At 52.1% G+C, this 14,395-nt stretch overlaps 1 protein-coding gene across 1 annotated transcript; it reads right to left on the minus strand.

Moving 5' to 3' along the window:
- Nucleotides 1-1,116: 1,116 nt before the first annotated feature.
- Nucleotides 1,117-5,549, minus strand: CCDC177 (coiled-coil domain containing 177). The gene is made up of 2 exons (XM_004065366.5): nt 5,194-5,549; nt 1,117-4,302 (listed from the first exon to the last, which is right to left on the minus strand). Exon 2 carries the CDS (start codon nt 4,272-4,274, stop codon nt 2,157-2,159), a length of 2,118 nt encoding a protein of 705 aa, XP_004065414.3. The 5' UTR covers nt 4,275-4,302; nt 5,194-5,549; the 3' UTR covers nt 1,117-2,156.
- Nucleotides 5,550-14,395: the final 8,846 nt, after the last annotated feature.

Genomic DNA, 14,395 nt, shown 5'->3' on the forward strand with positions numbered 1-14,395 from the left:
CCTATGTTCCTTTCAGTGCCTTATCTGAAAAATCAGATTGTCTCCTCCAATGAATGCACATACTTTGGAAGTAAGTAGTTTTAAAGTGGAATTTTCTATGGTTTCAAAAGCCCTTTACCAACTCAAGAACCACAAGGTAAGAACCAGAATCACATTAACCTTTTAGTTAAATGCTTCTGACTCATGGATAACACCAATTATTTCAACTCACTGACAACCTGGTTATCAACAAGAAGAAAATTTAAGGAAAAAATTCGCCCATTCAATAAAAAACCTCGGTACACAGCTCCTTTCCTTGTTTCATGACATCTTGAGCCTAACACCCAAGCACTGCTTCCTTCTACACAATACACCTTTTATATTTGTTGGCATGTGATGGGGTGGGGGTGAAGGGTTGACAAAGTGTGTGTGTATGGATGTGTGTGTAATAATCAGCCATTTCAGGGACAATTTTACCCAGCAGAATATATATGAAATATGTTTAATGTAGCAGTTCTCTACCCTGTTTCCATTTTTTTTTTTGGTAACTTTTTATTCCTGATCCTGGTTTAATGTAAAAAGTGACGTTTTACTTCCCACCTTCCTTGATGAAGGCAGAGTCAATGGGTGGATATGGCAGTGGGGCAATTTCAGCTTAATGGAAGGGAAGCACTCTAAGGGTTAAAGTTGCCTGATGACAACTGAATGTGACCTTTTGGACCACAGAGTGACCTGGTATTGCAAGTATTTCACCCCAGAGGCTAAATGACCATCTGTCCACGAGGCACTGCCCTTTCCAACACTAGGGAGCCATATTCCCAGAAAGAAACTAGGCTGACAGCAATCCTCCTGCCTCCCCCTCCAGGTCAAGAAAGGCACAAAAAGGACCGACAAATAATACTGACATGGTGCTTTGGATCCAGGAGGCCTTGCGGTACCAGGAGAGGAATACTGATGGTTCCATCTGGCGAATGGGAAAGGTGAGGCATTGAGAGGGTGAAATGCTTTCAGGCATAGGTGAGGGGGTACCAGGAAATTTAAGGGGGAGACTCTTTTTCCTGGGGGCAGGTGGAGAAGGTACATGGCCATTGATAGTGGACACAACTCTCAACAAAGGCAATTCCAGCTCTTCGGCCACCACAGTAAAGCAGCCAAGGATACCCTAATTGTCCTCAGAGAAGTAGAGATGATTCCTTCACAGAGGGAATCCTACACTCCAAACTCTCTGGGGCCCACCCTTGAGACGGCATGCAGGGCTGGAGATTTAGGCAGGAACAGCCTGGGCAGGCACGTAAGGTAGCTCTGCTTCTTAAGGCATGACTGCTGTCTTCATGGAGTGGGCCCCACCCTGCAAGGAAGCTTAATGGAACGGAACACTGCTCCCAAAGGAATCCAGCCCCTCCAGGGGCTGGGGGTTTCTATTAAAGCTAAACAGCATCACCAAACCAACCAATTTCCTGTGCCACTTGGTAGAATAAGGAGGGAGGGGGCAAAGGACAAAAATTGAACATTATCTGCAGATGACTGTCTAACTAGAAAACCCAAGGGACTGAACTGGAAAACTATCAAAACTGGTGAGAATTTGCTCAGGTGGCCGATTAAAAGTCAGGTCTAAAAAATCAACTGCTTTTTGGATCATTTGGGCGTGGCTTGACACCTTGGAGGAGCTGTGTTTCTCTGGGAGGCCTCCGCGATTTGTGCAGCTTGCCATATTTTGAAAGATGGAGGTGAGCCAGGGTGATGTTCCCTCAACAGTAGCAACACTGTCTCAGACACCAATGTCGAACAGGTGCCTAGGGCAACTGCTGCAGAAGGGGTGGGGACAACCACCTCTGCCCTCTCCTGGGGGGCCCTCTCACCAGTCCTGATCAGCCCCTCTCCCCCAAGCTTCTCTATTCCAGCCCAAGAGACACATAGGGAAGTTTGGCAAGGGTCGGTGCGGGAGCCATGAAGGGTGGATGTGGGCAGATTGTGCTGTCATCTTCAAATGACGTAAGTTTTAAAAACAAAGGGGGCCAGCTGACAGGTCCCACACGTCTGTACTGTTGTTGCCTCATTGGTCAGAAGCCTCGAGAGGCCACCGCGCTGCGCACCGAGCGGGGACTCCCACGATGGTCAGTGGTCGCGGGAGGCCCCAGGGGGCTGTGCGTGCCAATCTGGCTGTCGAAGAGCCGCAGTTATTTGCGGTCCAGGCTGGCGTGTAGCTGGGCCTCCCGCACCATGCGGTCGAAGGATCGCGTGTTGGTCTCCTCGCGCACCTTCTCACGCACGTGGAAGGAGGCCCGGGCTGTGGAGCGGGCGCTCTCCAGCGCACTGCGCCGTTCCCGCGTCAGCTGCTCGCTGCGCTCCAGCTTGCGCCCAATGGCCTGGAGTAGCTCTCGCCGGCGGCAGTCTTCGTCCCTCTCCACCTTCTCTTTGTTGGCGCGCTGGGCTCGTTCCTTCTCCAGCCGGCTCTGGCCCACGCGCCGCGCCTTCTGCTGCACTGCTTCCTCGGCCACCTGCGTCGCGTGCTGCAGCCGTCGCTCCCCCGCCCGGGCCAGCGCCTCCAGGTGCGCCTGATGTTCCCGCTCTTTGCGCTCTGCCGCCTCCTTGGCCCGCCGACCCTGCAGCTCCTCTCGCCGGGCCCGCTCCCGCAGCTCCCGGGTGCGCTGCTCCACCAAATGCTCGTAGTTCTCCTGCGCACGGCCCAAGCTGGCTTCCAGCGAGCTCCGCAGGCCCTCTCGCTCCTGGCGCTGCTGCCGGCTCCGGCCCTGTAGCAGCGCCTCGTGGCGCGCCCGCTCGGCCCGGCTCAGCTCCCGCTTCTCCCGCTGCAGCTGGCCCTCCTGCCGCTGCTTGGCGCGGGCCGCGCGCTGGGCGCGCTCCCTGCGGATCTGCTCAGCCCGCTCCCGCCCTTCCTGTAGACCTTCCTCACGTTGCTTCAGGTTCTGCTCCTGCTGAAGCTTGCGCAGCCGATCCTCCCGGGCCGCGCGCTCCGCCCGCTCCCGCCGCAGGAGGCCCTGGCGTTCGGCCAGCTCCCGCCGCCGCTCCTCGCTGCGCTCGTACTGCCGCTGCCGCCGGCGCGCCGCCTCGCGCTCTTCGCGGCCACGGCGGCCTCGCCGCTCCTCCACCTGCGCGGCCCAGGCTCGGCGGCCCTGCTCTAGGGCGCGCTGCTTCTCCCGCTCCTCGCGCTCCCGCCGCTGCTTGGCGTGCACGCGCTGCAGCTCCCACTGGCCGTGGGCAGCCGCGCGTTGCTCCAGCAGCAGGAGCTCCTCCTGGTGCCGCGCCAGCATGAGCGCCGCGATCTTCCGGTCACGCTCCGGCACCCCGCGCAGGCCGCGCTCGGCACGCACTTGGCGCACGATGCGCTCCACGTGCTGAGCGGTCTGCGGCGAATGGCTCAGGTCGCCGAGGCTGAAGCTGCGGCCGGTGATCGGGACCAGGGTCAGGGCAGACGGGCGGCCCGGAGCGTTGGTGGTGGAGGACGCCGACCCCGCTGGGCAGCTGTTCCTGGCCGAGGCCCGAGGCGGCCAGCGCAGCTCCCTCAGGCTTTCCCCACTGTAGGATGACGACGATGCGCCCGACTCGGAGCTGAGGGCGCCCTCACGCCGGCGGGACAGTGAGTCCAGCGAATGGCTCTTCCTGCCTGTTCGAGAACCCGCTGGCGGAGGTTGGGTCCGGGCGGAGGAGGGACTGGGGGAAGCCTTGCGGGCCGCACGCGGCGCGGGCGAGGCCGGGAGGCTGGCGCTGCTGCAGCTGCTGCTGCTGCCCGCGCTCGGGGCCGAGGCCGCGGCGGCGGCGGCGGCGGCCGCGGGGCTCAAAGGCGTGAAAAGACGCCGCTTCTCCTCGCGCATGATGCGCTCGCGCTCGGCCCGGCATTGCTGCAGCTTGGCGCGCCGCTCCGCCTCGTAGGCCTCATACAGGCCGGTGGCCACCCGCATGGAGCGGCCCGGAGCCTCGCGCACCAGGTCGGCCAGGGCCCGTGGCAGCAGCTCCACCGGCTTGACCGCACAGCGGGCGCAGGCCTCTAGCGAGCGGGGGCTGGTCAGCACGTAGCGGCTGCCCTCCGCCTCTGGGCAGTCGAAGTTGAAGAGGTCGAGGTGCAGCAGCGGGGACTGCTCCCGCCGCCCGCCTTCTGCGGCTGCACATGGGACTTCCGCCTTGCGGGGCACCGCCGCGGAGGCCGAGGCCGAGGCCGAGGAGGCTGCGGGCTCCTGGGCGCCCTGGGCATCAGGGGGCACGGACGCCACGGCCTCGTCCCCTCCAGAGTCGCCGGGTTCCGCTCCTGCCTTCTCTTCTTCAGGCACTGGGTCCACCATGGCTGAGCCCCGTCCTTTGTTGGAATCTCTGCAGATCACAAGGAGGGACATCGAGGAATACGTTTGAGAGCTCTTCCCCCCTCCTCATCCATAGTCACCCCATCCCAACTTAATCCGCTTTCGGATTAGGCTCAGAGGCTTTGGTGGAACGTAAATCATAAAACCGATGTTGGAAAGCCCAGGCTGAGCGCCAGAACGGGGATGGGGGTGGGGCGGACACTCGTGTTCAGAGAGCAGCCTGGGTCTCCCTCAGCCCCGGAATGCGGGGTGGAGGCCTGTGGCGAGGCTCCTCTGGGCGCCTGGCCCGCTAGATGCATCCCCTTTCTGCTGCAAGTTAAGATGAAAAGATCCAGGTGCAGGCAAGAGCTAGCGAGGGAGGCGCTGGAGGATTCCCGGGAGGATTAGCGTATTTGTTTGTAGCTTAGGCGGGCTACTGGGGATGCAGCCTTGCAGGAACAAAAAAGCAAGAGGCCTGTTCATCCCAAGGGACCCCATTTGCCTAAGGGAGGAAGTTTATGGTTGATATCCCCTGCCAAAGGAGACTCGGTCGCAGGGCCCCCGGGTGATTAAAGGGCTGGGAGAAGTCCCCAAAGGCCTCTCCGGGAGGGGTGATGGATTCTTGCTCCAGCAGCTCTGGCAGGGCTTACAGAGGGCTCTGCACGCCGCCTCCGCCCCCACCTCCACCCCCACCGGGTGTTTGCTGGGGATGGAGAAGGTGCCTGGATACTCTCAGACGCACCGGATCTCCTCCAAGTCTGAATGTGCTAAAGATACCATCCACCCCAGTCTGGGTTCAGATACCCGCCCTCGGGTGCCCTCCGAGTTCCCCCACAGCATCCCAGTGGGTGGGCTCCTGGAGCGCAAAGAACCTGGCCGCCCAGGTTCCCGCAGCTCCCGGTACCCGAGCCGGTTTACTCACCCCGCGTCCTGGGCTTCGGCCCCGCGCCAAGGGCTTTTGTTCGCAGCTCGCCGCTGTCCCCTGCGCTTCTTCAGTCTCTGCGCCGGCGGGGTCGGGTTACTGCCGGCTGCAACCGTGAAAGGAGCCCCATCTGCCGCCGCCAGCGTCTCTCCATGGGGTCTGCGAACAGGGCTCACGCACCCCAGATGCTACCTACACGTGGGAGGGGGAGTGCGACAATGTCTCCCTGAAATAACGCGGCTCTGCACCCTTCCCTCACATTGATTCTTTAAAAAAGAAGCCCGGTTCCGTCGCTGCGGCATCCCTCTACACCTCTACAACCGTGGAGGTACCGCAGGTCCCACGCTGCCCCCTGCGCCTCCTGGCGGACACTCGAGGGTGCTGATTTGTTTGCTTCGAGGACGAAGGAGAAATTTTTGTTTAAATGTATATATGTACATATATACACACATATAATATGTATATATATACACTACACACATATACGTAGATGTAGGTATAGATATGGATAGATATCGATATATAAATCACCAAGAAACCGTAGTCTTTCAGCAGCCTAACTGGGTAGAATGAAGGAATTGCTCAGCTTGTTTCTAAAGGAAACCCTGAGGAGCAAACAAACTTGATAGGGAATAATTGGGTGGAAATATGGCGCCTGATGCAAATTGTGATTTTTTTTTCAATGAAAAACTAAAAACAGGCTGGGCAAGGTGGCTTACACCTGTAATCCCAGCACTTCGGGAGGTCGAGGCCGGTGGATTACTTGAGTCCAGGAATTTGAGACCAGCCTGGACAACATAGCGAGTCCCCATCTCTAAAAAAATTTTCAAGAATTAGCTGGGGTGGTGTCCTGTGCCTGTAGTCCCAGCTACTCCAGAGGCTGAAGTGGGAGGATCACCTGAGCCCAGGAGGTTGAGGCTGCGGTGAACCGTGACTGCACCACCGCACTCCAGCCTGGGTGACAGAGTGAGACCCTGTCTCAAACAAAATAAAACAAAATAAAAACAAACAAAAACTAAGAACACTTATGGGTTTGACGCAGGTGGAACATATGTAACTGGTGTTTAATGCAACATTTTATGACTTCCTGTTTATAGATAATAACAATTATAACCAGTTAGTGCCATACAATGAGTGTTATTTTGAGACATCTCCTGCCCACCTCTTTTCCATTTTGAGTGATAGTGGCCATAGGAGACAGATCGGAGGAGTGCTTGATGGAGGGAAGTCGAGGAGAGGATGGGACATAACATTAGAGGGAATGTTGAACTATGCATTAAATAACCTTGGCTGGGTGTGGTGGCACACACCTGTAATCCGAGCACTTTGGGAGGGCGAGGCAGATGGATCACTTGAGGTCAGGAGTTCGAGACCAGCCTGGCCAACATGGTGAAACTCCGTCTCCTGAAAATACAAAAATTAGCCAGGTGTGGTGGCATGCACCTGTAATCCCAGCTACTCAGGAGGCTGAGGCAGGAGAATCGCTTGAACCTGGGAGGCAGAGGTTGCAGTGAGCCGAGATCTCACCACTGCACTCCAGCCTGATGACAGAGCGAGACTCCATCTCAAGAAAAAAAAATTAAATTTTAAAAAATAACCTTGACATTGTCAGGTAGACTGTGAGGAGAAAGTGAAGGGTTTTAAGTGGGGAAATGACATGATTTGGTTTTTATTTTAGGAATATAACTCTGGCAACAGTGAAGTGGAGGCTTTACAAAGGCCAGGGTCAAGAGGAGGCAGGAAGCCCAGTTAGCTGGACACTGTGGTCACCCCAGGCAGGAAGGATTGTGGCCAGAGAGGAACAGTGGCAGGAGGAATACAGCACATAGTGATGGGGAGGGCCAGGGAAGGATGGTTTCCTTTTCGGACCTCTTGATTGAGGTGGAGCTGCTCAGCAGGTGGCTGATAAGTTGTGTCAGAGATCTGGACTGGAGCTAGAATTAGGACATCGTGACCATATACCTGGTTCCTAAAACCAACAGTGTGAGTGAGATCACTCAGGGAGGGCAGGTGGAGCAATGAGAGAGGCTGGCAGGGCATGGATGGGGCTGCTAAGGGAAAAGGAGTGCACGAAGGGGACCAACAAGGAGTGCAACAAGGACAGACAGCAAAGTGTGGTCTTGTGTGAGCTACCAGTGGGGCACTGCAGAAGGAGAGTGCGCCCCTCGTGTTAAGGGCTGCAGAGGTCCAGGAGGTTTCACCTGGAGTCAAATACCCACTGAAACTGGCAGTTATGAGTCTTGGGTGACATTGGCAAAAACAGCTTAGTATTGCACTGGGGCAGATGCCAAGTGCAGGAAGCTGAGGTGCAATGGGAGGTGAGAATTACTGATGCTTTTGACATTCAGGTAGTAGTTTTAAGAACACGAAGCCTTTGGAATTTTACCCTACTTACATACTAACAGGTGAGCCTGCCACCATTCTGTATATGCTGGCAGAAGACAGGAGACTCCAGGGTCAGAAACCACCGACTTTGTTACTCATGGCACAGCAGGCAGCATGAGATCATGCTTTTGTTGGCTCCCCTTGCTCCATGTGTCCCGTGGGTCATAGACAGGTAGTGAATTAGGTAGAGATTAGTAAACCCTAAACTTCTCAACAGGGCTACTAGCAAACCTGCTCAACCATTGCCCCAGTGACAGCATTATCTTTATTATCCTGGACTGCAAACAAATCTCCCCGCTTCCCTGGAGGGAGATTCTATCTCTATCATCCTTGAAAAACAGTCCAGCTGGGCATGGTGGCTCCTACCTGCAATCTGGCACTTTGGGAGGCCAAGGCGGGAGGATTGGCTGAGCCCAAGAGTTTGAGACCAGCCTGGGCAACATAGTGAGACCTCGTCTTTACAAAAATTAATAAAATTAGCCAGGCGTGGTGGTGCACACCTGTAGTCCCAGCTACTCTGGAGGCTGAGCCTGGGTGTTGGAGACTGCAGTAAACTGTGATTGTGCCACTGCACTCCAGCCTCTCACTCTAGGGAACAAAGTGAGACTCTGTCAAGAAAGGAAGGATGGCTGGGTGCAGTGGCTCACGTCTGTAATCTCAGCACTTTGGGAGGCCGAGTTGGATGGATTACTTGAGCCCTGGAGTTCGAGACCAGCCTGGCCAACATGGTGAAATCCCGTCTCTATTTAAAATACAAAAATTTGCTGGGCATTGTGGCAGACACCTGTAATCCCAGCTACTCGGGAGGCTGAGGCAGGAAAGTTGCTTCAACCTGGGAGGTGGAAGTTGCAGTGAGCCGAGATCGCGCCGCTGAACTCCAGCCTGAGTGACAGAGTAAGACCCCATCAAAAAAAAAAAAAAAAAGGAAGGAAGGAATAATCCTCTTTACAAGATATGTAGAAATTGGCTGGGCGTGGTGGCTCACGCCTGTAATCCCAGCATTTTGGGAGGCCAAGGTGGGTGGATCATTTGAAGTCAGGAGTTGGAGACCAGCCTGGCCAACATAGTGAAACCCCATCTCTACTAAAAATACAAAAATTAGCCGGGTGTGGTGGCAGGCACCTGTAATCCAGCTACTTGGGAGGCTGAGGCAGGAGAATTGCTTGAACCTGGGAGGCGGAGGTTGCAGTGAGCTGAGATGGCGCCACTGCACTACAGCCTGGATGACAGAGTGAGACTCCGTTTCGGGGGGGGGAAAAAAAGACATGTAGAAATGACATTAAAAATTGCTCTGAATAGAGAAAAGCAGTTGGTCACAAAGCTAGTACAGGTGGGGCTGGGATTTGGACCTGGCTCTGTCTGATTCTGAAGTGGATCACATGCATTGTATTAATATTTCCACACCAAACTGAGTGTCTGTAGACATGCAGATTCAGATGGAGATGAGTAGGGTGGGCAAGTTGGCCTCTCCAAACCTCATTTTCCCCCTTTGCATAGAATCTTATTAAATTGCCTCCCTCAATGGTTAATCATGGCTGTGGAAAAACTATGTAGATGTTAACTTTATCCTTCAGTTTTCACATTTGTTAAATAGGGACAATAATGCCTACCTTCCAAGAGTGTTAGCAGAACTGGAACAGCTATATGCAAAGTACCTAGACCAGCACATTGTCAGTAAGCAGTGATACAATGGTTACCATTTCTTTCTTTCTTTTTTTTTTTTTTTTTGAGATGGAGTCTCACTCTGTCACCCAGGCTGGAGTACAGTGGTGCGATCTTGGCTCACTGCAACCTCCACCTCCTGGGTTCAAGCAATTCTTCTGCCTCAGCCTCCTGAGTAGCTGGGACTAGAAGCGCACACCACCACGCCTGGCTAAGTTTTGTATTTTTGGTAGAGATGGGGTTTCACCATGTTGGCTAGGATGGTCTCGATCTCCTGACCTCGTGATCCACATGCCTCAGCCTCCCAAAGTGCTGGGATTGCAGGAGTGAGCCACTGCGCCCGGCTGGTTACCATTTATTTTGATAAACCTTGTCTTACAGACATGGTGAGAATCAACATCTGCAGTATTTGCAAGTTCTTAAGGGGAAGCCCGACAAATGTTCTACCTTTGATTAAAGAACGATTCTTCATCTGGGAAGGTCATGCAAGGAGAGGGCAGGAGAAGGGGGCCTTGAAATAGGATACCGACCTATCCAGCCACTTTGCTGGAACTGACTTGGTAGTCAATGCGGTGCCATCAAATTGTCAGGTATCTCCCACTTCTCATCTTTAAGTGCCTTGGACATTTCAGGAGATGGATTTCACTTCAGGTTGGGAGCTCTAGACTGCTGTAGTTTAAGAGTGTTAAATCCAATTTTATTATAGTACCCAGTAAAGACAGCAGCCCAATTTGGGAACACTCACCTGCTTCTTATGAGTGGGGATAGTGGACATGATGGTAAAAAATGTGGGCTTGGGAGGCAAAAAGATGGGGCTGGGTGCAGTCACTGGCACCTGTAATCCCAACACTGTGGGAGTCTGAGGTGAGAGGATCACTTGAGCCCAGAAGTTCGAGATTGTGGTGAGCTAGGATTGCAACCACTGCACTCTAGCCTGGGCAACAGAGTGAGATCCTGTCTCATTAAAAGAAAAAAAAAAAGGCAGATGGGTAGTTCTAATTTCAGCTCCTCCAGGCTGTGTGATTTTAGGCAAGTTTCTTAACCTCTCTGAGCCTCAACTTTGTCTTTCAAAAAGGAAGGCACAATATGGACTGTTATTTTGCCTTACACAGACCCTTACAGATAATAACAATTAGGTACACCATTAGGTCCTTTAATATTACTAGCTCACTAATCTAGACAAATACAGTGTAGACATTATCATCTCCATTTAAATTCCTTTTGCACAGCCCCCAGCACCCACTTCAGCTCGGTGTACTCACGCTCATCCATTCTCCTTCCTCTCAGTAGAGTCGAATTTGCAGAACAGAGGTTTTTTCACTCTAAAGTTCTACATCAGGAGTTGATAAACTATGATCTGTGGGCCAGATCCACTGCTTGGTTTTTGTAAATCAAGTTTTACTGGAACACAGTCATGCTTATTTGTTTGTGTAGTATCTGTACTGCTTTTGCACCACAATGGCTGACTTGAGTAGTTTGGACAGACACTGTCTGACTCAACAAAGCTTGACATATTTATTATCAGGCTCTGTGCAGAAACACTTTGCCAACCCCTGTCCTAATGACTGATAACAGCTTGGGCCAGTTATCAATGTATTGCCTCATAGCTCCAAGTTCACCCTACAGTACCTTCTCTGGGGTGATGTGCTGTAAGCGTTTTCTGCCTGACAGTGAGCCCAATATGAAGGCTTGCCAGTAGGGGGAACCAGGGCAATGTTGCAGGAGGAAGGGGGCTACTCTTCCCAATCCTGTGTGCGGTGCTGTTTGCTTTTTCTTGCCCCTGCTGTGTGGTTAGTGGTAGTACAGCTCTGTGGGAACGTCTGTGGTACTCTGCTCCAGTTGCATCTCCATAACAGCCCCTTGGTGACCTTGTAGCCCCGACCCAGGCCTGGTGACCACCTTCCAGTGCCTGCCTGAGGTGGACACCAGGTGTTCCAGGCCTCATACCCGTAGTGGCACTCTGGCTTCCTCCCACCAGCCTCAGCTCACCTATAATTTCCTGCTTGCTCAACAGCTGTGGAGTGGCTCTGCCCTGGGCAGACTTCTGTGTCACCCAGTGGGCTGTAACAATACCTCCTCTAAGCAGGTCTGAACTCCAATCTTCTTCTTCTTTTTTTTTTTTTTTTTTTTTGTAGAGACAAGGTCTTGAACTCCTGGCCTCTAGTGATCCTCCTGCCTCAGCCTCCCAAAATGCTGGGATAACTGGCATGAGCCACTGCACCCAGCTCCCCAGTCTTGACGAGGGAACTCTCCTTCCAAGTTGTCCTTCCTTGAATACTCTCCTTCAGGCTTGGGGAACCGTTAGCTTCATACCTCTTTGTGTTAGGCTTCTCTGTTTAAATTGCTATGTGGTTTCTGTATCTTGATTGGACCCAGAACTATATACAGCTTAATGTGTAACCATTCCCAATTTCTGAGACTACAGCCTTAAGAAGAAATTTAGGACACAAACCAGCAGGTAAAAGGTAATAGTTGTTAAAAGTAAAGTGTTTTATTTCATACTTCAATGAAGTAATATATGTTCATCAAAAGAGGAAATGAAAAAGTACAGGAAAAGGAAGGAAAAAAAATCACGTGTAGAAAAATCATAGCTGAAAGACCACCACTGTTACATCTTGGTGTGTAGGTGGCAGGGACTTGCAAGCTGCAGGACAGGTTCTTGTCTGTTTCTGCTCTCAATTGCTTAGGGTCCAGTATGTGGTAGCCCTCCTGCTGGAAGCGTCGAGAGGGAATGAGATCTAAGTAGTGCTACTTTGCCCACTCTGTGGACCATAAAACTACCTAAAGTACCCTGAGCCATTAAGCTGCTTTGGTGAATCTTCAGAGTTAGGCTTCTTAAGCAGGTGATGCTCATGTTTAAGAACTGTCTCGTGGGACAGGAGAGGCCCAGCCTGCCCTTAACTGTGGAGCTGCGTCACTGCGGAGATGTAGAGGGAGCCTTATGATTAATCCAATGGGCTTTTCTCTCACTCTGTGAAGGGCTGCACCTCATTCCATCCACCAGCCTTTTGTATGATATTGCAGAAGCGTCCTCCTTCCTGACTATGACCAGGCACCAGGGGTGCTGCCCCATGGGCATCTCCTCTGTGAAATGCTTGTGCTTGAAAGAACAGGCTGGTGCTCAGGAGCCAGGCTTGTTTCTAGTCTCTGCCTCTCCTGCTGGGCCATCTGCCTCTGGCATAAGCCACTTCTCTGCTCAGTCCCTTTAGGCCCCTTCCATTTCAGAGAGGCTACACTGGCATCACAGCCACTGTTCCCACTGGCCTCTCCCCCGTGCCTCTGCCTGCCAACACGCATGCCCGCACACACACACACACGTGCACACACACACACGTGCACACACACGCACTGATGTATTTCTTTCTTTTTACATTTTAACTTAATTTTAATTTAATTTTATTTTTTGAGACAGAGTCTTGCTCTATTGCCCAGGCTGGAGTGCAGTGGCACGATCATGGCTCACTATGTCCTTAACCCCCATGGCTCAAGTGATCCTCCCACCTCAGTCTCCCAATAGCTGGGACTAAAGGCATGCACCACCATGCCCACCAATTTTTTAATTTTTTGTAGAGATGAGGTCTCACTATGTTGTCCAGGCTGGTCTCAAACTCTCGGGCTCAAGCAATCCTCCCCTCTTGGCCTCCCAAAGTGTTGGGATTATAGGCATGAGCATTGTGCCTAGCCCGCCCTCCTTTTTCTTCTTAATGGACAATTCTAATTTAGAACATTATGCACCATTGCTTTCCATGATGCCTTAGACCAGTCATCCCAATATATATATTTAGATATTCAGAGATGAGTCATATTCTACTTCTGGGAATATGTGTGATCACAGGCAGAATATGTGTCTCTTGGGGATCAGGAATTTACCTTTGTATGTGTCTCTTGGGGATCAGGAATTTACCATCAGGCTCCTTTTAAATTTAATTTTTACTTTTTTTTTTTGAGATGAGTTCTTGCTATGTTGCCCAGGCTGACCTCAAACTCCTGGAATCAAGCAATCCTCCCACCTTAGCCTCCCAAGCAGCTGGGATAACAGGAACGAACCACCACGCCCAGCCATCAGGCTCCTTTTTACCCATCCAAATGTGTCAATCAACCACACAACAACAACAAGAAATGCATCAAAAAGTTATTGTTAAGATGCACCAAGCTCAGCTAGGATATCTGGGAATACTGAGAAGGGGAAGACAAGGCCCCTTACCCTGAGTGCCAGTTGGAGCAATAAGACCCAAACACTCAAGAAGTTAAATAATAAGAGTTAAATCCATTATTTTATCTGATAATCAACATAAGAGAGTGGTCACAGGCAGAATGTGATAAATGCATTACTAAGGAGCTAGACAGCGCTAGGTGAGTCCCTCAGCCTTGCTGAGTCTGATTTCCTTTCTTGATTGTATTAGTTTGCTAGGGCTGCTGTAACAAAATGCCCCAGACTAGGTGACTGAAGCAACGAAAATGTATTTTCTCACAGTTCTGGAGGCGAGAAGTCCAAGATGATGATGTCAGCAGCTTGGTTTCTTCTGGGGCCTCTCTCCGTGGCTTGCAGATGGCCACCTTCTCACTATGTCTTCACATTTGTCCCTCTGTTTCCTGTGTCCTAATTTCTTCTTATAAGGATAGTAGTCACATTGGATTAGGGCCCACCCTGATGACTGTACTTTAACTTAGTTACTTTTTATTTTTTAGAGATGGTATTGCTATGTTGATCAGGCTGGTCTCCAACTCCTAGCCGCAAGCCATCCTCCCTTGGCCTCCCAAAGTGCTGGGATTAGAGGCGTGAGCCACCACATCCAGCCTTAATTACTTCTTTAAAGGGATGACATGGTTTGGATCTGTGTCCCTGCCCAAATATCATGTCAATTGTTATCCCCAGTGTTGAAGGTGAGGCCTAGTGGGAGGTGATTGGATCATGGGGATGGTCTTTCATGAATGTTTAGCATCATCCTCTTGGTGCTGTTTCTCGTGATAGTGAGTAAATGAGTGATCATGAGAGCTGGTTGTTTAAAAGTGTGCAGTACCTCCCTGCTCCCTCTCTTCTGCCTGCTCCAGCCATGTAAGACGTGCCTACTTCCCCTTTGCCTTCCACCATGATTGTAAGTTTCCTGAGGCCTCCCCAGAAGCCAAGGAGATGCCAGCATCATGCTTCGTGTAC

Source organism: Gorilla gorilla, chromosome 15 (genome assembly GCF_029281585.2).
Source record: "Gorilla gorilla gorilla isolate KB3781 chromosome 15, NHGRI_mGorGor1-v2.1_pri, whole genome shotgun sequence".
Lineage (NCBI taxonomy): Eukaryota > Metazoa > Chordata > Mammalia > Primates > Hominidae > Gorilla > Gorilla gorilla.

Bases quoted from the DNA above. Each gene is read 5' to 3' on its own strand.
- CCDC177 (XM_004065366.5), bottom strand. From the start codon at position 4,274: ATGGTGGACCCAGTGCCTGAAGAAGAGAAGGCAGGAGCGGAACCCGGC.